Genomic DNA, 21935 nt, shown 5'->3' with positions numbered 1-21935 from the left:
TTTTATAGACATCTCTGGGAATATTAAGATGCTGGGTGGCCAAGGTCTCACAAGCCCTGTAATTTAAAATGTGCTCAGCCACCTTGTAAGCAATGAGTGTTTTTCTTTAAGTTTAAAAGCAAAGAAAGAAAAGGATGGGAGATCCAGGCCTGAACCCTCCCCTCCCCCTGGCCGCCTAGAGATGCCACGGATTGAATCTGAGATTGTCTCCATGCAAACATGCATGCAGCTATGGTTGTTCTCCAAATAGAACATAATGAAAGCAGAACCTGGTGCAAGGACCACATGCAAGGTTGACTTATTTTCAGCATTTGCATTCTACCTCTCTAGCAAACATGCAGGGTTTGTATCTGCACCGAGTCTTTTCTTGATGATTTACATATACCTGTCACGGCACACTTGCAGAATTTGGCAGCTTTTAGACTTGGGGATGCTGATGATACCAGGAAAAACAACAGAAGGCACCTTCAGTTTTATTTGCTCCAGGGGTCCAATATCCTTAATATGTTTTTATTGGTTTAGGTCAGGGTCAGCCTATGTGGTGCTCACCAAATGGTGCTGAACTGTAATTCCCACCATACCTTGCTATTTGGTTATACTGGCTGGGGCTGGTGTGAGTTGGGAGTTCCACCATCTGGAGAGGATGACATTATCCACCTCTGATTTAGACAGATAGGCAGACATAGATCAGACTTACAACTGTCAAGGTTATGTCTTCGTCTCCTTATGGGTACAAGTGCCAATCTACTGCTACAAACCATGCTATTGATTCTGCCAAGTGACCCACCACTAATCTGTCAGTGTGGTTCAGGTGAGCCACTGCGCATTTAAAGCTTACCCACCAAAGCTGAACTTCACACTCAGGGGTTTTGGGTAAGCTTTTGAGGAACCCCAGGATACTCTTAAGCATAATCTGAAAGCCCACTGGTCTTACATTATCTTTGGTGTTCCTTCTGCACCCTTGTCCAAGCTGTGCCCGCAAGAGGTGCTTCCATCACCCCACCCTTGTCACCTCACCACAAAGAAATGCATGCATTGCTCAACCAGCTATTAAAACACAATACTGACCATTTTCCGTTTGGTGCAGAGGAAGGCATGGCACTCCAGGTTCTCATTGTGCTGGCTCTGTGCAATATAGGCAAACACCTTGTCGTGTACTTTGTCTGCCGTGCAGTAGGATATCCTGTGAACATTGGCAAAAGAGGACATTAAATACACACTATTATTTTTTAAAAGGGGGGGGGTGTACTCTACACCCAGGCCTCCCTTCCTCCGACACAAGTTCTAGCTCTGTAAAATTTGGCAAACCACACATGCAACGGGTCTTATACAAGTGTCTCCAAACTGACTGAAGCTGATGGGAGTTGCAGTATGAGGTGGGGGGGTGGCACCAGGTTGGTGAAGGATGGGATAAGGCAGGGGCAGGGGACCTCTGGCTCATCAGGGGGTCCAATTTTGCCCTCAAGGCCATTTCCCCTAACTATACCTGCCTGCCAATAAGCGAGAGTTTTAAATATATGGCATAAACATGGCCTAAGTACTGTACCTAAGTACCTACTTCTTGCAGTCCCATGGACTGCAAGAAGATCAAAGCTATCCATTCTGAAGGAAATCAGCCCTGAGTGCTCACTGGAAGGACAGATCCTGAAGCTGAGGCTCCAATACTTTGTCCACCTCATGAGAAGAGAAGACTCCCTGGAAAAGACCCTGATGTTGGGAAAGATTGAAGGCACCAGGAGAAGGGGACGACAGAGGACGAGATGGTTGGACAGTGTTCTCGAAGCTACTAGCATGAGTTTGACCAAACTGCGGGAGGCAGTGGAAGACAGGAGTGCCTGGCGTGCTCTGGTCCATGGGGTCACGAAGAGTCGGACACGACTAAACGACTAAACAACAAAAAAATACTGTGTGAAGAAGTGTCTTTCTTTTGTCTCTCAGGAATCTTTCAACTTTGGTGGATGGGCCCAAGTTCTAGTATCATGGGAAAGGGAGGAAAACTTTCTTGTTAGAAACCAAGAGGTAGGCTGCTGAAGAGGAAGAGCCCTAATTCTCTACTGTGGACTTATGAGCCTGAACATGCCACATTTTATAAAGAAACATTTCACAGAAAGGTTTCAGACCTGTCACGTAGTAAAAATGGACTATCAGTTATTTTTATTTGTTTATAAGAATTTTTAAAGCTCTCAGTCAAAAAAAATCATTAAGTAGTATACATAGAACAATTGAAAGCTATAAAACCAGCAAAATTTAAAAGCTATATATAAATGTGTAACTTTTTCATATTTACTGCCTTACTACACTTATATCCCACAATGGATATATCTGCATGTCTGTCTGTCTGTCTGTCTGTCTGTCTGTCTGTCTGTCTGTCTGTCTGTCTGCAGCAGGCGTCTTAAAACTGTACAATGAGTTGCAGCAAAGCCCAAGAAACAAGAGTGCTCTTGTACCAAACTAAGTTCTGCTTAAGCAGACTCATTAAAATTAGGGAACCTACAGTAGTCATGTCTATTAATTTAAATGGGTCTCCTCTGAGTAGGACTAGCCCAGCATTGATTTTCATGCCAGATTGTGTATTTACTCTCAAATAGCTTTGATTGACTGATAAGGAAGGCTAGATAAAAACACCAAATAATAATTTTATTAAAATTGTTTCTGCCTTAACCCTCTGTCAAAAAAGTCCCCGCAGGAGAAATTAGCAATACTGTTTTACACAGTGTAAAATACACAACAGAGAAATACAACAATTGGGGGAGGGGAGAGGGGAAACACACACACACACACACACACACACACACACACACACACGTAATTAAACAGTGAAACCAACCAAACCAAACTCTCAGCAGCAAAGCTCAGCAGTGTGGGCAGCAGTATATATCAATCTGCCAGTGCTTTTCAGAAAAGGTCAAGGGTTTTCACTGCCTGCCAGAATGCAGGCAGCAATTGAATTGATACCTCCCCTTCAGAGAGGGCATTCCAAAACATTGGGTGCACAACCAAAAAGGTCCCAGATGGCACACCTTAGATAGCAAGGGGCCGTGAAGCAGGCCTTCAAATGTAGAGACATAAGCGGGAGCGGTGTGTGTGAGATTCTGAAGACATCCTAGTATAGATGGAAGCTGTTTGTAGGGGCCAGGTGCTCAAGAGCAGCTTTTGTGTACCAGTCGCATGGGTCTTTGCTTCTGGGCCTAATTTAAAGAGCTGCTAATAGCCTTTAAAGCCCTACACCAGGGGAGAGCAATCCTTTTTCTGTCTGGGGTTACATTCCCTCAGAGGTAATCTGTCAGGGGCCACACACCAGCAGGAGGTGGGGCTGAAGACCAAAGAGGCTGGGGCCATCCCCTTTTCTCCCTATTTCTGCCAACATCTTGTCTCTTTCTGTCACCACTTTCTCACCATTTCTGCCTCCTTGGCACCCACATGAAATCTGGCTAAAGGCCACACCTGCTACATGGTTTAGAACCAGGTTCTTTGAAGGAACAGCGTATGAAGTGAGAGAGGGAGACGCCAGGGGCATTAGAAGAGGTGCCCTGCTTCCCAATGGGACTCCTGGATTGTCTTGCCTCCTTACAGGGTTGAAGTCCTGACTGAGCAGTCCCTGGTCAGTGGCACCAACAATAGGGGGCCATGGGTGCCTGAACACCCACAACCTTTTTGGGGCCAATCTCTCTCAGCTGTGCCCACTGTGTTTCTCTGTGTAGGCAGTTTTCCCTTTTCTCGCGAGGAAGCCTATTCAGCATAATGGAATTTCCCTTAAAAAAAGGGAGAACTTGGCAGCTATGGTGTAGGCAAGAGAAACCCACAACCTTGAGATTAAGAGTCTCATGCTCTACCAACTGAGCTATCCCAGGTAGATATAAAGCACCCACAGTACTGGAAATCCAGCTCAGCCTCCCCGCAGTAGTTTCTGAGATGATCTGTCCCTGGCCACTTACTTGGCAGCTAATATTTTCACCATAAGGTCTGGAAACTTTTTTTAAAAAAAACAACACAGAAGCTGATAGGATGCTGAATTCTAATACAGTGGTACCTCGGGTTACAGACGCTTCAGGTTACAGACTCCGCTAACCCAGAAATAGTACCTCGGGTTAAGAACTTTACTTCAGGGTGAGAACAGAAATCGTGTGGCGGTGACGCAGCAGCAGCGGGAGGCCCCATTAGCTAAAGTGGCACCTCAGGTTAAGAACAGTTTCAGGTTAAGAACAGACCTCCAGAACGAATTAAGTTCTTAACCCGAGATACCACTGTATAAAGCTCTGTGCTTTGCACCAAACAGCACAGCACTTATATTGTGAGGCTTTGCCTTACAAATAAGAGAAACAAATGGGAGTTTCAGGCACACACCATGCACAGATTCATAAAGTTTGCTTATCAGATCAAAGCAGAGAGAATGCAATTTTCCAGGCTGAGATCTTATAACGCCAGGGAATGCAGAAAAACAAATACCCATCCATCTTCCCCAAAGCTCTGCTTTCTAAGGAGTGATTCCATTTTTAAAACAGGAGAGGGCGCGGGGGTAGGGGGGGGAGAGTACTTTGAGCTCAGAAAACCCTTGCTCTTCTGCAATATGCCCACCCCATTCTGTTAGAGAAGCTCAAGGCCAGCATGGGCATCCCGCCAGGAGGGGCCACCCTATCTGCCCACCAATATGGGAGGAAGTGATGTGCATTTCAGGTTCTTTGAGCAGCCAACTACTCCTTAGCAGCTATTGCCCCCCCCCCAATCAATGCCCAGATTATACAAAAGCCTAAAAATTGGCCACTTTGTATTTAAAAATGGCCGGCTACAAATCCCCAGGGCAAGATGTAGGCTTCATTCTCCCTGCCTAAGAAAGGCTACCAGGTCTTCATCAGGCTTCTCAGCACATTTCTACCAATTGCTGTTCTTGCTTGTAGCCAAGGACCACAGACAGTTGGGGACAAGGCTGAGGTTGGTGGGAGGGGAAGCTTCAAACACATTTCCAATCCAAGTGGAGTGCTCCCTTCTGAGTTGGGGAAGAGCTGTACAGTAGCTGAATGGCAGAAAGACCCTAGGTGGAATTTCTGGCATCTCCAGGAAGGGCTGGGAAAGTCCCTTGTCTGAAATCTTGCAGAGTCACTGCTACTAAGGATAGACCAGCCTTCACCAACCTGGTGTCTTACTTATGTTTTCAACGACAATTCCCATCAGCCCTAAGCCCTTAGTTGGGAAGGGGCATAACTGAGTGGTGGAGCATCTGCTTTATATGCAAAGGTCCCAGGCTCAATCCCTGGAATCTCCAGGTGTGGTTGTAAGAAAACCTTGCCTGAAATCCTGGAAAGCCACTGCCTGTCAACATAGACAATACAGTCGTACCTTGGAAGTCGAACGGAATCCGTTCCGGAAGTCCATTCGACTTCCAAAACATTCGGAAACCAAAGTGCAGTTTCTGATTGGCTTCAGGAAGCTCTTGCAACCAATCGGAAGCCGCGTCAGATGTTCGGCTTCTGAAAATTGTTCAAAAACCGGAACACTCACTTAGGAGTTTCAATTGTTCGGGAGCCAATTTCTTCGGGAGCCAAGGTGTTTGAGATCCAAGGTACGACTGTACTGAGATAAATGGCCAAGGGTTTGACCACAGGCAGCTTCCTGTGTTCTTGAACCTCAGGAAAGGGGTAGAGGCAAAAGAGGGGATAGCAATGAGTGTGCGATAAACACTCGAGGAGGACTCAAATCAGGCCTAGTGAGGAATGAGGCTCAGGAGGGTGTGTGACCTGGGGAGAAGCCAGGAGGAAATGCTCAAAGGACTGCACATGCATTCAGCCCATGTTTTGCAACAGAAGAACATGACTTGAAGCAGAAAAGTTGCTTGCAGGGAGCAGCAGTTCAAAGAAGCATAGTCAGTGCATCTTGAATTATCTTTCCCCCACACACCAAGCCTGATGAAGATCTGATGACCTTTCTCAGGAGGAGAGGATAAATCTTGCCCTGGGGGTTTATAGCCTGTCATTTATTTATTCAGCAGCACTAGTCAGAGTGCACTTAAGTTTCAGGACAACTCAGAAGCGAGCTGTCCACTCCATGAAGAGACTAGTTCAGCTTACACATCTTGGGACTGCAAATGCGTTTTGACACTTCCTCCTAAGCCCAGCACTGTCCCCCAACTCTCTGTGGTCCTTGGCTACAAATGATAAAGAGAAACTGATGGAAAGGTGTTGAGGAAACACTGCCTGCGAAGATCACCCTCAAACTCTGATAGGTTCAAGCATCATTAAAGCAGCATGACGACGGGCACTCAGTCTATGAGCTGAGGAACATCCCTCTTGGCAGGATGAGGCTCCCTTTGACTGGGTGAAAAACAGCTTTGAAATCTACAAGCCAATAATGGCTGGTGCCTGAGGATGTCTTTCTAACACATTCCCCAATCTGGTGCCCTCTAGATTTTGTTGGACACCAGCACCCGGGAACCTAGCCACTGGCAGGGGTAGTGGCAATGAAGTCCAAAACACCTCTCGTAGGCAGGAGGTTGCAGAAGGTTGTCTTACAAAAACAGCTGTGGGTATTTCATCTGTTCTTGGAAGGGCATTCATAGATGAGCAACATGACAGAGAAACTGGCCATGCTGACCATTGTGCAGAACGATGTCCATATCAGACAGGTTTGCGAAGAAAAAAGCCATGTTTTGTTTAGTCATCGTGTAACAACTTGTGGTTTGTTGAAAAACTATGGCTTGGCATTGTGAGCGAACCAGCTTCCCATGTTTTCTTGTATTCTGCAATGCACCATGCATACTGATGGTGCAAGAGTGATAAATTAATCATAAGAATACTTGTGACGTTGGCCCCAAAATTGTAATACCCTCAAAGGGCTGTCCCATAGCACAAAGTTGTACCAAGCATCCTTTTGTCATGAGCAAGGGGCTGTTCCTCTTGAGGAAAGCAGTGCCTGATCTACCAGTTGAGTTTTCCAGGGTTTAAAATACATTCCAAATTAATTTACATTGCAATAAGTGTCTTGTTGTGCTCCGGTGTGGCCTACATTTGTCCTACACGGAGCTTCACAGTGCTTTGTTTTTATAAGAGGCACTTATGTTTTCCCTCTTTCCCTATAATTGGTTTTTTTTAAGCTGTTAAATGCTGGTTTTTGTAACAGCAGTAGAGACTCTGAAATCCATTCAGCAAGCAAAAAATTAGTGTTTTTTTTAAAAGGTTCCAGAGGGGCCCTCCTCCACTAAGTGACATCTACAAACTTTATTCATCTTTAGGAGTAAAATACCATTCCTGGGAGCCTCTGAAATTAATGATTTTTTCCGCACAGTGTACGCAAGAGGCCATGAAGTAGAAGGCCACAGACGTCACCCAGAACTACTTTCAACTAATGACCGAGCTTCCCGGAAACTGCTGAAGGCCTCTGACAGCTCCCACCTGCTTTCTTACTTAAATGCAGTCCCAGGGTGGCCCTGGCTGTCAGCTTCCTCCTCCTTACTCTCAGCATTGCCATTATAGAACTCAGCAGAGAGGAGGATGGGGAGGAAACAAGAATTATTTGGCTCTGACTCTCCTTGGCTTTGGCTCCACCAACTGTTGGTCTTTCTGCCTTCTGCCTACCAGCCACCACTGGTTTCAATTCTCCTGCAGAGGGGATTTCAAAGGGAGGCCACAGCATGAAGCTGCAGAATGAGAACTTATCAAGACATTTGATTCTATTCATTTGGGGATGATCACAGCGATGGCTTCCTGTCCCGCTGCAGGCGCTAATTAGCTCAGCAAAGCTAAGATGACTGAGTCATCACCAAATAAGTGCTGGTGGGAACGGCTGCAATGTTTATCAGCGTACTGTACGTTTAAGCTTCAATGGAATTATCACAAATTGTAATTTTTGCATTTCATGCTATCTGAACCCACTCTTTACTTCTTTACCCCCACTACCTTTGCAGCCTAAAAAAAAGAAATACTGTAAATACATATGCTGCCCACCTGACTGGGTTGCCCCAGCCACTCTGGGCAGCTTCCAACAAATTAGAAGGATAGTTCAGTTGGTTAAAGCATGGTGCTGATAATGCCAAGGTTGCTGGTTCGATCCCTGTATGGCAGCAGTTGCATATGCCTGTACTGCAGGGGGCTGGACTAGATGATCCTCAGGCTCCCTTCCAACTCTACAATTCTATGATCACTATGTAGAGGCAAAATTATAAAACCACAGTGAAACATCTAACATTAAAAACATCTCTATACAGGACTGCCTATAAACATACACACACCTTTCAACTGGGGGTAACGCATCTGATGAAGTGCAGCTCTTTTCCACAGCGTATGAGTTAGTCTTTAAGGTGCTACGGGACTGTATGGCACATAACAATGAGGCTGTGAGGAGGAGGCTGCTGTGCCTGTGTAAGTCTTTGCAGGAAGACCCACCAGCAATAAATCAGGTCAGTCTGGAGGTCATGCCTCTCCTCTCAGCGTGCGGAGATAAAGCAGAAACACTGAGTGGGAAGCATGGGCCTGGTGAGGAATCAGAAAGAGGAAAGCTGAGAGAAGCACGTGAGTGGATAGAATGAGAAGTCCAAGCAGTGAGCCTATTATAATAGGAGACTGGTGAAGCCTAAGGAAATTGGGGATGGGGGCAAGTTCAGGGAGTTCAAAAACTTGTATAGCAATGGCCCCACCCAGTATACAGTCTAGAATATCTTTTAGAGGTCTGTGTGGGAAGTGGTGGATAAACACAGAGGACATATAACAGAGACTTTAACTATTAACCTGGCAAGGGAATCTGAGAGGTGTGGGGCCACCACTGAGAAAGCCATGCTCCTTGCACCTGCCAGTTTCGCAGTTTTACCAATGTGCCTTAAATACTTACTCTGCATCTTTAAAAACTACAATTGGAACATACCTGTATATTGAGATGTTTTCGATTGCCTCGTTTGTTATACTGTCATTGAGGATTATCCCTCTGGGAGACACTTTTAGGGTTACTTTCCGGAGCTTTCTGCCACTTGCTTTTGCCTTGAGAAAGAAAACATTCAACGTGTTTGAATGTCTGGTGGAGAGAAATCAACTTATCTAAAAGTCACATATTAACTATGTACAGGAATAACAGGCAGATGTTGTTACTTGGAAACAGCCCCCCCCAAAACCTGCATTGTTTTTGCACCATTTTGCTCCTCTTCAGTAAACCTGGTGAGAAGAGGAAGCGAATAGAGTATTGTGCAGGAAGGCACTGAACAGGGACGCTCTGCAATGAAACATTTGGCTGCAGGTTCTTATTTATTCAGCAATATTCTTATTTCTTTCTCTAATATGAAAACACTCTGGTTTACAAACCAGGGGGTTTGGTTTTGCAAACGATGAACTTTTCTCCTCCTATCCACCAGGAGAATATATGCAAGTCACAGCACATAGCTGAGCTACAGGAGCAGGTAACGCATGAGAGGTAGCCTTTCATATGGCCTAGAACGGGGGGGGGGGGCTGTAGCCCTCCAGATTTTGTTGGACGTCAACTTCCCAACTACTGAACATGTTTGCTGGGGTTGGTGGGAACTGGAGACCAACAAAAATACCCAGGGAGCCACAGGTTCATCCGTGGCCTAGAAGAAGCTCTTTTGCGAATTTTGAAAACTGCAGAGGTTAAATGAGGCTTCACAGTGTCATGATTCATAAAGGTAAAGGTAAAGGGACCCCTGACCATTAGGTCCAGTTGTGACCGACTCTGGGGTTGTGGCACTCATCTCGCTTTTTTGGCCGAGGGAGCCGGCGTACAGCTTCCAGGTCATGTGGCCAGCATGACAAAGCCACTTCTGGCGAACCAGAGCAGCACACGGAAACGCCGTTTACCTTCCCGCCGGAGCAGTACCTATTTATCTACTTGCACTTTGACGTGCTTTCAAACGGCTAGGTTGGCAGGAGCTGGGATCGAGCAACAGGAGCTCACCCCATCGTAGGGATTCAAACCGCCGACCTTCTGATCAGCAAGCCCTAGGCTCAGTGGTTTAACCCACAGCGCCACCCGTGTCCCGTCATGATTCATACTAATTCTAAGTCAAGGAAAACAAATTGAATGAAGGATACAAAACAATAAAATTCAAATTTATCACGTAGCGGTTTATTTGGCCCCATAAAACACCTCCACACACCATGGGAGCCCTCCAACGAATTGAGGTCATCAGATGGGCCCCTGCTTAAGATATTCTTCCTCTTCATTTGATGGGGGACAAACATCAGGATCTTTGCTAGCTACCACCCCAATCCACTGCCACAAGAAACCCACCCAAGTATAACTCTACAGATATGCAAAGCCTCCTTTATTCAAGCAAGTTTTTAGTAACTTGCTATAAATCAGGCCACTTTTATGTTGGCTAATTTCCTATAATTGCAAAGCATTTTATGCATTTTATGAACTGCTTTCTGTTTTATGAACTGAATTTTAATGGTTTTTAATGTCACTTGAACGAGTTTCCCTAGTGTTCTTGAACATAAGTTTAGAGTGCATGGCTATAGGCCGAATTGAAGTGTTAACATGTAGGATCTGTAGCAAAAAGTTGCAGTGTGAAGTGCTGCTGTTCAGACGTCTAGTCGCTCCATCCTATTTCCCTCCCTCCTCATTTTCCACCCCCCCCCAACACCTAACCAGAATTTCATGCCCACTGAGCACTTGTTTGGGGTTCCCCCTCTGCACCCCTAGTTCAAAAATTTCCTTAAAATATGTTTTGTACTTTTGTGAATCTTGGGTTTTTTCCAAACCTGCTAACACCCTTCACTTGACCACAGAAGCAGAGCCCTCATCTGAGATCCTACAAAGAATTACGAAAACAAAAGCACAAGTAATCCACATTTCCAGTAAACTTCCAAACCTATCTTAAGTTTGAATGGGAGATAAAGCCAAAAACTCAGCTTTCAAAGTGCTGCTCTAGATTCAACAGGACAGAGCTATGGAGGCTACACATATACTACTATGGATGCTACCCTTCTAGCCTAGGCCCGTAACGGAGGACATTTAGGGGTGTAAGGGTATGAAGTAAAGGGCAGCTCACCGTGGCCACAATTCTTTTGACAGCAGCAGCGGATAGCTCTTCACCTTTGGGTTGCTCGACGAGGGTCATGCCCAGGTACTTCAGGTTGAAGAGCATACCCTCCAATAAGGTTTCTCTGGTGTCGGTCCAGTTTTCTGGGAGCTCTGTGGAATTAAGAAGGTTTAATGTTTAAGGGTACCTGGTACAAAACATTAAATGATTGGATAGAAGGGATATGCCCCAACTGCCCCCTTCAACCTGGGACACTTGACTTGATGTTTAGGGTTTCATAACAACTGGTTGCACTCAGGACAGGTGGGAAAAAACCAATTTATTAAAAAAAAATCAAAACTTCTAGTTTTGTGTTGCATTTTTCACAAACAAGTGGGGTTGCGAAATTTCTTCTGTTAAAAGGTTTATGGAAGAAATTAATTGGTTTTGTGCTGCTGGAAATATAGAAATAAAACCCAGAGGTTGCATATAACTTCTTTTTTGAAGACTGCCCTGTGACTCATCAATGGTTCATGCAAAGGCTGGGGATGCATTCTGTTAACTCCTGTACTCATAAGGCTCCTCAGTGCCAGCCAAAGTTATAGCTACATGGGAATAAAAGAGCAACAGACTTCCTCAATATATGCTAGTTGGAACAAATTCCTAAGGATAGCATGCATAGCTGGGCCAAGAAATGTGAAGGTGTTATGCTTCATTATAGATTGACACCCCCCCCCAAAAAACGAACTAACAGCTGTCTCATTTGTACTAATTAACATGGGGCAGAATCGGCAGGGATTTTTTTCTGAGCAAGCTTCCATCAATGCACAAGAGCTCAGCAACAAAATTACTGGAACATCCTGTTGGATTGCACTCGATGGCTCAGCCGGCCAGCCTCCTACTTCACAACCCATAATGGCTCATCAAGAACGGCTGCTTGAGGCAGGGCGCCTTGCAATTTCCATCAGGGCAGGGTCACTTCTGCAACTTATACCATCCTATGTTGAGGAGTGTGGTGGTGAAAAGAGAATAGCTGCATTCAGGCTTCAAGGGTTTTACTGTACTCTGGCAAATGTGATAGGCAACTGGTCTTCCTCCCACCTTTGAAGTTGGCAGGGGTAGGCAGGAATTGTCCCAGAAGATTAAACAACAAGAGCCCTATGAGATCATGCCAATGGCCTGTTCTCACAGTGGCCAACCAGATGTCTACAGGAAGCCCATAAGTAGGACATGAGTTAAATGGCACTCTCCCACTCCTGATCTCTCAACAGCTGGTATTCAGAGGCATACAGCCTCCATCTGATACTGATACTGGAGGTCATATACAGCCGTGATAACTGCCTAGCAGAGAGTAAAACTACACAATTCCCCGCCCCCTTCCCTCATAGAGCTACAATTTCCAGAGTGGTTTAACAATCCCTCTTCCCAGAGAATTATGGGACTGTGGCTAGGGAGTCTCCTAACAACTCTCAGTACCCTTAGCAAACTGCAGTTCACAGCTCAATATGACTTTGTTGCTCCAGCAAACACAGCTGGAAAAGGAAGGCCTTTATACTCCTTCCTGCTCAGGAAGATCCAATGGCCAGCTGGGGATAGGACTAGATGACCCTCATTGTCCTTTCCAACTCTACAATCCTGTGATTCAATGGGCAGAGCCTGCTGGGAAAGTTCTCCAATAAGAAAGCTTCCACTTGAAAGTTCAGTGGTTCACCACATGGGGTAGCAACACTAAAGACACCATCCAAGTATAATTCTGCATCTATCTACTTACTGCTCAGGCCTTGGACCATATTTTTGCTTTGGCCCATCCATTTGCTAGCTTGCAGCCTCCAGAAAGTCACTCAAGAGGAAAAGCAGCTCGGGCGATGGGGTGGGGAAGTTTTCCCAACTCTGCTCTAAAGCTGGTTTAGACCACAGCCTTGAGAGCCACATACAGACAACTCCCCATTTGCACACATTTAAGGCATGCATGACTGCAAACATGTGCATCACTGCAAACCTGGAAGTGGCACAAAAGGAGCAAAAACAGACCTAAAAGAGTGCAAAAACAGCAAAAAATGGCATGAAAACAGTGCCTAGCAATCCCACAAGCCTTTGCAAGTGCAATCCCAGGAGCTCTTGCACCGACCTCTGAGGCCTGTAGAGAGTTGGAGTTTGAGCAAGGAGGTTTGCGGGGGGGGGGGGAGCTATTGTGGTGTTTGCAGGCTTTTTCAACAGTGTTCTCGATATATTCAATTTCACTGAAACGCATGGTGCCTCGGAACGTAACCCCCACGTAAATGGGGAGTTGCCTGTTCCAACTAGAAAGCAGAAACTACAACTTCCAGCCTGAGCCTACCCAGTCAAGCACGGGATACAAAGCTCAAGAGAAATTCTCGCATTTCACAGGGCAGGAACGATCTGCACAGCATGACCTGTGCACTTGCTTCTTCCCTCTCACACAATAACCGAGCAGCCTCAAATCTCCAAACCCATTATCAGAAAGACAAACCATCTGTGCACAGGCTTAAGCAGGCTCTCCTCTTCATTAGCTTTTCACAACCTCAAGGCCTGTGTAGTGTCTCATGATGTCACTCAGCCAGAAGTACTACCCTCTTGGCTAGTTGCCAGGGCTAGAAGGATGCACAGCCAGCAATTTATTTTTTACAAGCTCTTCTTTCTGATCCTGCCTACGTGCTTGCTGTCACCATGCATAGGTATGCACTTCTAAAGCATTGGGCAGGAGGGGGGGTGAGAGGGATTGTTGGCAGGGGAGCCCTCTGCACCACACATTTATAGCAATACAGTATACTGTAATATTAAACAACCATGGTTTTCCCCAAAGAATCCTGGGAAATGTAGTCTGTTAAAGGTGCTGAGAGGAGTTAGCAGACAACCCTTCCCCTGAGCTACAATTCCCCTGGGAAGAGGATTGATTTTTAAATCACTCTGACATTTGCAGCTCTCTGAGGGGAACAGCACATGAACAAACTGCAGCTCCCATGATTCTTTGCGGGAAGCCATGATTCTTACTAGAACAAAAGACCTCTAAGTGGGTTACAGTAGACCAGGCATCCACAAACTGCGGCCCTCCAGATGTTTTGGGACTATAACTCCCATGATCCCTAGCTAAGAGGACCAGTGGTCAGGGATTATGGGAATTGTAGTCCAAAACATCTGGAGGGCCAAAGTTTGGGGATGCCTGCAGTAGACAGTCTAAAATAATATTAAGGAGGAGGAGGAGCCAAAAAACAAATCAATAAAATAAACACTGCTACCAAGCATTGAAAGAGAGTAGAACATACTGTAATTCAATAACATAAAATACAAAGCTGAGGAAAACCCTGTACAGCCCTAAATAATGAATGTTTGCAACTAAAACCATATTTTAAAGGAATTTGGTGATTGTTTGTAAGCTATTTGTCACCAGAGATATCGAGTTGGCAGTCTAAAACAGTAATAAATAATAATTCTGGCCTGAGCTCCATTCCTGTCAAGAAGTAAGGTACAATGGATGAGACTCATGTTCACATGAAATTTCCCCTAAAAATTCCTTCGCTTCCCTTCTCAAAAGTACCAGGAAATTCCTCCAAACACATGACCCCCCCCCCGCCCCGGGAAAGGAAGTCTACACAATACAGATTTATCTCCACTGAGGTCTAGCCCAGCCACAATGAATTGCAGTAAGCAAAGCTCCATTCTAAAAAACTGCAGGAAGGATATCGCAAAACGAGACCCAAGCAGGAGACAAGAGGCTAAAATTAGGCACCAGCTCAGGCTATCATTTGATGCCAACAAGCAAAAGGGAGAAGAGGGTTTTTTTGTTTGCTCAGAAAGGCCTCGGGGACACACTCTCCCTGCAAACCTTCTAGTGGAAACAGAGAAGGTAACTGTATGCAGTTTCTCCTGTTTCCAGCAGCAGCGCCAGGTAGCGCCCCCTCCCCCCAAAATAAGAAAAAGCCCGGATCTAAAACGAAATACAAGCAGCTATTGATTTTGAAAAGGGAGGTCCAGATACAAGAGGGAGGAGGGGAGCAAAATTTGCCCCCTCCATTTCTCAAACTTTTTCTTAGCCTGTGAAAAGCATTTTGTTCTCAGGGCACTGAGAAAATTAGGGTCAGCGTAGGGTTTTGAGCTCATCTTATCATCATTGCAAGGTGGCCAAGGGTGGTGTTTGTGTTTTCCTTTCCTTTAGAAAGATTTCCCCAGCATTCCTTCAGCCTCCCCAGCTGCACAGACTTCCTGTGTGAAAAAGCCCTTGGGAGGAGTTGCCATTTCATTTAACAAAATTTGAATATTGCCTGTTTGCAAGAAGGCTTGTAAGTGGCTTACAAAAATACGAAATAAAACATTAATATTCTTGGGCGGGGGAGTAAAAACGAGTATCAAAAAACATTCAAAAGTAGCCAAAAAGAGATAAAGCTCATGTAACTTCTACATGTGCGGAAAGGCTTGCCTAAACAGAACTGTTTTAAGCCGGGGCTGCGAAGAATATAAGGAAGGCGTGTGCCTGAAATCAATAGGCAGGGAGTTCCAAAGGGAAGGTGTTGCAACACTAAAACATTCATTTCATTATGTGGCACGTATAACAGTGCCAGTTCTGCAAAGTGAACTGGTTGAGTATATGGGGTGAGGCAATTCTGCAAGTGAACTAGTCCCAAGCCTTCATACAAGGGCTTCATGCACTAACACTTTGAACCTGAGCAAATGGGCAACCAGAGCAGATCTCCAGGCACAGGTATAATATGCAGAGAGGTCTCACTCTCAAGGGAAGTCCCACATAGAGTGTGTTGCAGTAATCCAACCATAGCTGTCAAGTCTCCCGTTTTTCGCGGGAAACCCCCGGATTTAAATCCATTTCCCGCTGGACTCCTGAATTGAAAAATATCCTGTAAATCCCCCGGATTTGCAGCTCCTGCTGGTACCGGCGGCCAAGTCCCGGGTCCCAGCTGGCTCCTCGCTCACTTGGCTTTGGAAATCGCCTCTGCGCATTCCCTTCTGCATGCGCAGAAGCGATTTCTGGTGCCCAGACATGCGGACACTGTCAGCCCGGCACCAGAAGTCACTATTGTGCATGTCTGGACATGCGCAGAACCGATTTCCGGTGCCACTCTGCCCATGTCTGGGCACCGGAAATCGGGCAGAGCCGGCACTGGAAGTCGCTTCTGCACATGTCTGGACATGCACAGAAGCGACTTCCGGTGCCGCGCCGTCGCTGATCCCTTATTTTCCTATTTGGAAGTTGATGCCTATGAATCCAACCCAATGGAATTAATCCTGGGTTACGTTATGGTACCTTTCCCCCGGGCTTTAACCGAAGTGCAGGAACCCAAAATGGTTGCAGAATGCAGATGAAAGGCCGAATAAAGAATAATAAAGAGATGTTAGGTTGCAATCCTGTACACCAGGTATGTGGGGAGTTGGTAGCCCTCCAGATGTGAGATGATTTGCAAAGTGAAGGAAAGGACACTGGCAAACACCTCAAAAGTCAGGCAAGCCCTGCAGCCCAAAACATGAGAATTTCACCGATATTTTCACTCCCCTTTGAATTAAAAAACTATCCCTTTCTTTTCTCATTCATTAATAGAGGAAGGCCAGGGGATTTTTTTATATAAAAAAAAAACTGCAGAAATTTTCAGCTCAAATCTAGTTAAGATATCGCCTTGCTACTCACTGTTTTGGACAGCTTGTTTATTTTCGTTTCTGGGTTGGCAGCGTTTTATATATTTACTTTATTGTCTTAGCTGGTTGTATAGTTTTGGGTGTATTATTCCTAAGATTTAATTCTGCTTTGATTGTTAAAAGATGTTGTTTTACCATTGTACTGCTGTTCAATTTTTAATTACACTGCCCTGGGATCCATGCTTTACACAAAGGTGTGCTTTTAGAAAATTTCAGAACTAAAACAAGCCTATTTCTTACAATTTTATCAAGGAACTTCCAGCCCACGCCAGAAACAATTACTTTGGCATCCCAGCAAGGCCCAGGACCCTTGACCTTTTGCCATTCCAGCACACATCAGTGGGTTTCTGCTGAGGAGTTGTCAAGCACTGTTGTTCACAACTCGGGCAAAAAGAGCAATTTTAGAAGAACAGAGGGGAGCACTTAAGAGATGTAGCTTTGACTAAGATACCTTTGTCCAAATTCTCAAGCTTTTAACACCGAGAGCAGTTTCTACGATCGGATTCCATATCAAGGTGTGTGTTTTATTGAAGGAGCAGAATATACTATGACCAGCTCCCACCTGTGAACAATAAGAAGGCGTCTGTTGTAAAGTGAGCAAGCAACAACCAGCCCCTTAAAGCTCAACACACCCTGAAAGGTAATCCTACATGACTCATAATTATGCCACCTAATTGCAAAGCAGAATTAGTCAGGGGGGAAATATGCAGGATGACTCAGGAGGAAGGCACTGTGTTCAATAATATGGCACGCTAAAACTGTAGCGAGGGGTTGGACTTACACTGTACACAAAACAGGCAAGCTTACTGGGCTTGCCTGATTTTCTCCAGCTGCTTCAAACAAACAGACCTGCTTTAGGTTTTCAGTAGTGTCTCCCCATTGGCCTCTATGTAAATATGCACCGACACTAATCAATGCACTCATATGCAGGCCTACTCAGAAGCTGCCATGTGACTTCAACTGGGTTTAGGAGGAAAGAGTGTACAGTCGGAGAAGGGAACGTATAGCCCTCCAGATGGGAATTGGGAGTCTTATCAACATCAGCCAGAATGGCCAGCAGATGACGGCGTCATAGTCCAGCAACATCTGGAGGGCTACCAGCTCCCCACGCACCTGGTGTATAGGATTGCAACCTAATATCTCTTTATTATCACTTATTCGGCCTTTTTAAAAATATACCCTGTTTCTCATATTTTAAGACATACCCATAAAATAAGCCATAGCAGGATTTTTAAGCATTCAAGGAATATAAGCCATACCCCGAAAATAAGACATAGTGATAGGCGCAGCAGCAATGCCGGCCGCGGCAGGAGGAGGAGGAAAAAAATAAGACATCCCTTGAAAATAAGCCACAGTGTGTTTTTTTGAGGAAAAAATAAATATAAGACGTGTCTTATAATATGAGAAACACGGTATATATATAATTTATTGAAAGTTTTACAGAAATTGCTGATGTTCGCTAATTTGTCCCACGTCTGGAACAGAAATCAATCCAGTGAATATGACTTGTATTCACTGTTGCTGCTGCTTTTGGTCCACAAATGATACATAACTGATTGTGTTTTCCCCGCATTAGCATCACATTTCTTGTGTGTGGAAATGAATGGCGTAAAGTTAACATAATGGCAATGCAGTTTACGTATTTCATTTCATTTCACCACAGTGGACATTGAGATGAATAATGTAGTTTTGGGTTGAAGTTTAACCAAAGCGGAAGGGAAACAATGGTGCATGCAACAAATGCAGGGAGGAATGGAAAACAATGCCTTCTTACATCCCTCCTGGGGACCTCCGATTTGCTTCTGCATAATGTATAAAGATGGCCAGATTGTAAGCATAATGTGGCGTTAAAGGGCAATTAGTTTACCATGCCTCATTTTGAACTAATGTGTGCCCTTAGGAACAACTTCCTCCCATTATACTCTTAGCAACAGCCTCTTGATCTTGATTATGCTTACAGGTGTTCTACCATCTTTTGTGTCTAAATAGAGACAATGGCTTCCTTTCACACTGTAGATGTTAATCACCTCAGGATTGCCAAACTGTTGCATCACCAATCACTGCTGCTGTAAAGACGCACTTTCTGGCCTCACTGCTTACGACATATGTATCTGTACCTGCAACGGAGGATTAAACTTAATGGATTTGAATTCTTGTGGATTCGAGTCCAGAAAAGCTTATGCCATAATACAAAACTAGTCCTTCAGAAGTCAAATGTGGACACGGAGAAATGTCCTCAGAAGCAGGGCTGTACACACACTGTCCAGAAAAATATATAAAATCCAAGTTCTGCAAAGGTGAATTTTGCAGCCTGTGTGGATTATGCAAAAGCCATGCACATCTGCATATAGCTTAGTGTGCATTATTTATTCTGCTCTTACTACTTATTTGGAAGAACAGAAACCCACACAGAAATTTCTTCCAGCACTCACTTTAAATACCATCTTCTGCAGCCATAAGGGCTATAAACTTGCCTTTTAAAAATAAGATTCTCAAGATGGGAAATTCTGCAGCCGATACTGAATTGAGATTTTTCTGCTTGGGGGTTCAAATGCAGTATCCAAAGTCTTGTTTTTATGCCTTTTATAGCTTTCTCTGCCAAAGTGGAGAGATCTGGGATGGGGCAGGGTAGAGAAACAGCATAAACCTGGAGTTATTTTAACAGAGTGCACACACATTACATAATGTAATAAACACGACTTTGCGCACTTTCACCAGTAAGCTCTGCCTGCGCTACACAATACAGTGAGGTCATGCAGCTGTGTGGGCAGATTGAGCAGATAAACTTAGGCCATAAGTCATAGTGGAACTAGACTACTGTAGAAAGGTAATGTTGACAACCATTGCTCCGCCCACTTTTGCCTCTGGCCCCGCCCACCAATGGCATGTGGCCCCAGAAGGGAATGTGGCACTTGGAGTGAAAAAGGTTCCCACCTGCTACAGATGGATGCAGAGCTTTTACCCACAAGGGCAGAGTTTCAATGCGTACCAGTACATTCAGTTAAAGCTTAGTGGAGAGAACAGCTGGTATTGACAAAGAGAAGCACATTAACTTCTTCTTGTTTTTTTAAGTATCAGTCTGCAAAATTAATGTTCACACTTACAAAATTACATTTTCAGATAGAATGCTTCACAGAGAGGCAGGTCAGGGGTCACGCAATTGTTGGGTCAAGCAGGTGACACATTTAGATGTTAACACGGCAATGTAACAAACCACTCATATTAATAGAATCCAGCTTACTGCTCAGTTCCACTGAGATTTATTTCAACCATACAGCCCAGGTCTTTCAATAACCCTGCAAGGCAGGTCAGCCTGATAAACACCAACAACTGGTCCCAGCAGGCCATTGAGGCTCGTGGCCAAGCAGGAATTGATTAGGGATCTATTTTATTACAGTATGGCTTCCCCCGCAAAAAAAATAAACAAAAACATATTTCTTGTATTGCTAAGTTTGAACCAGGAAAAAATTCTTTAAGTTTTTAAAACAGCATTTCCCTTTTTTATATAATTGTGTAACCCATTCTGGATTTAATCTCTCCCTTCTTGTTTCATGCTCAGTTACTACCAGTTAGAATTGTCCCTTAGTGCTTAAACATGCATTGAAAGGATGAGGTCAAAGCCATCAAACTAATGAATCATTTTGTTTGCACCCTGCTGCGTCACCGCAGAAGACAGTGCTTTGTTTCCATTGCACCACATCAAGTGATGGTGAGCGTTGTCATTTTTCTAACCCAAGAAAGGGGGCACAGATGGTGTGGTCAACACCAGTTCCATTATCTCCACAACCCTGTCACAGAGGTCACTAGTACACTCCCTTTAGAGAAGGTCTGAATGTTTCAAAGATAAGTGAATTCCAGCATACTTCTTGGAATGCAGTATTAAAAATCAGTTTACAACTGAATGCTTTTCCTTAACTCTGTTCTTTTTAAGCCATTGCCTCTCCAAACACGACCTGTAGCCAAAGGATAGTTTTTGAGTGCATTTCTTGGTTAGCAAAGAGAGAGGTCAACCACAAGTTAAGGACAGGCAACATGCTAAGCCAAACCTTGCCTTAGTGTGCTGTAGCAGCAAAAAGGACCAGCCAGGAGCAAAGTGGCTGAGCTAGTAGCCATGATGGCTATGCTTTCCCTCCAATGCCCGTGGCAGTATGTCTCCGAATACCAGTTACTGGGAACTGCAAGTAGCCCAGATGCTGCTAAGCTCAAGCCCAGGTTGTGGGTTCCCCAAAGGGATCTAGTTGGCCGCTAGATGGGTCATTGGCCTGATGCAGCAGGCGTGTCTGAAGTGACAAGCTGTATGAATAAAGAGCATTTGAGCGTGTGACCTTCTACAAGGCTGCAAACAGCTCAGCAACGCTCTCCCATCCTACCCCGCCAGCTTGAAAAGCACTTTGCAAGCATGCCAGGCTGTGTGGGCTGGACAGGAACAAGCCAGGAGCTGGGAGCCCCTCCTTCCGATTCCTGCGTTGACAGTTTCTACCAGCTTTGCAAAAGCCACTTAACCTTTCCGCCTCGTTCCTCTTCCACTCAACCTTTTGGTGCAAGGACATGAATACAGAAGACCTGGACCTCTGAGGAGTGCAGGGATGATTAGTGTCTAGCATTTCCAAGTCCCTCAACTGTGAACCCAGCAAGGAAGGCAAGGGCACCGAAAGCAGAGGGAGTCATTGGAATAGGTGGCTAATACCCTCATTATCTCTAGGAGGCTAGCAAGGGCCAGAGGGTGCCAGGTTCAAATACCACCAATGTCACAGACTCAGCTTGAAGCATTTCTCAAACCCTGACACTCTCGCGATCCCCTATAAAATGGGAATAAGAACAACCTCCTTCACTGGGCTGTTATGGGGGCAAAGCTGTTTTTAACACTTTCTCCAATATGCAAATCCACCCTTTGTCAAAACAATGGCTCACCTCACCAATCAATTACTACATTTCTTTGTTGAAAATGACAACTCCTACAACTGCATGTGTATTTGCCCTTGTTGATATCACCTGTTGACTGTAAGCTTCCAGGGCAGGGACCTAACCACCTGAAGGGCAGATTACAGGCTTTACTGAATCTACTATAAAAAAAAGACTAGAAGCCCCAAAATTCATCAACTGGAACTACTGGTAGCAGGCTACATGGTGGCTCAGAATAGCTAGTTAACTACAGTACTTCACCCCATAAGCGACATACTGGAATTTATTTATTTTAAGATTTTTATATACCATTGGATTGCAATAAAATCTCTAAGTGATATACAAAAAAATACATAACAAGTTCTCAATAGAAGCTAAAAACAAGTATTTAGAAGCATTCCAAAGATAATCAGAATTG

At 44.8% G+C, this 21935-nt stretch overlaps 1 protein-coding gene across 1 annotated transcript in view; it reads right to left on the bottom strand.

Annotated features, from left to right (window-relative positions):
* Positions 1–21935, bottom strand: part of LDLRAP1 (low density lipoprotein receptor adaptor protein 1) — a 74497-nt gene that overhangs the window by 28945 nt on the left and 23617 nt on the right. The window contains exons 2-4 of the mRNA XM_035118289.3: positions 10985–11127; positions 8848–8960; positions 1069–1183 (exon numbers count right to left, since the gene is read on the bottom strand). Coding sequence (XP_034974180.2) covers positions 1069–1183; positions 8848–8960; positions 10985–11127 — 371 coding nt within the window. The remainder of the gene's footprint in view (positions 1–1068; positions 1184–8847; positions 8961–10984; positions 11128–21935) is intronic.

The sequence above is a fragment of the Zootoca vivipara genome, chromosome 6, assembly GCF_965207765.1.
Source record: "Zootoca vivipara chromosome 6, rZooViv2.hap1.1, whole genome shotgun sequence".
Classification (NCBI taxonomy): domain Eukaryota; kingdom Metazoa; phylum Chordata; class Lepidosauria; order Squamata; family Lacertidae; genus Zootoca; species Zootoca vivipara.
The sequence above is the reverse complement of the archived record's forward strand: the minus strand, read 5'-3'. Positions and strand labels throughout refer to the sequence as shown.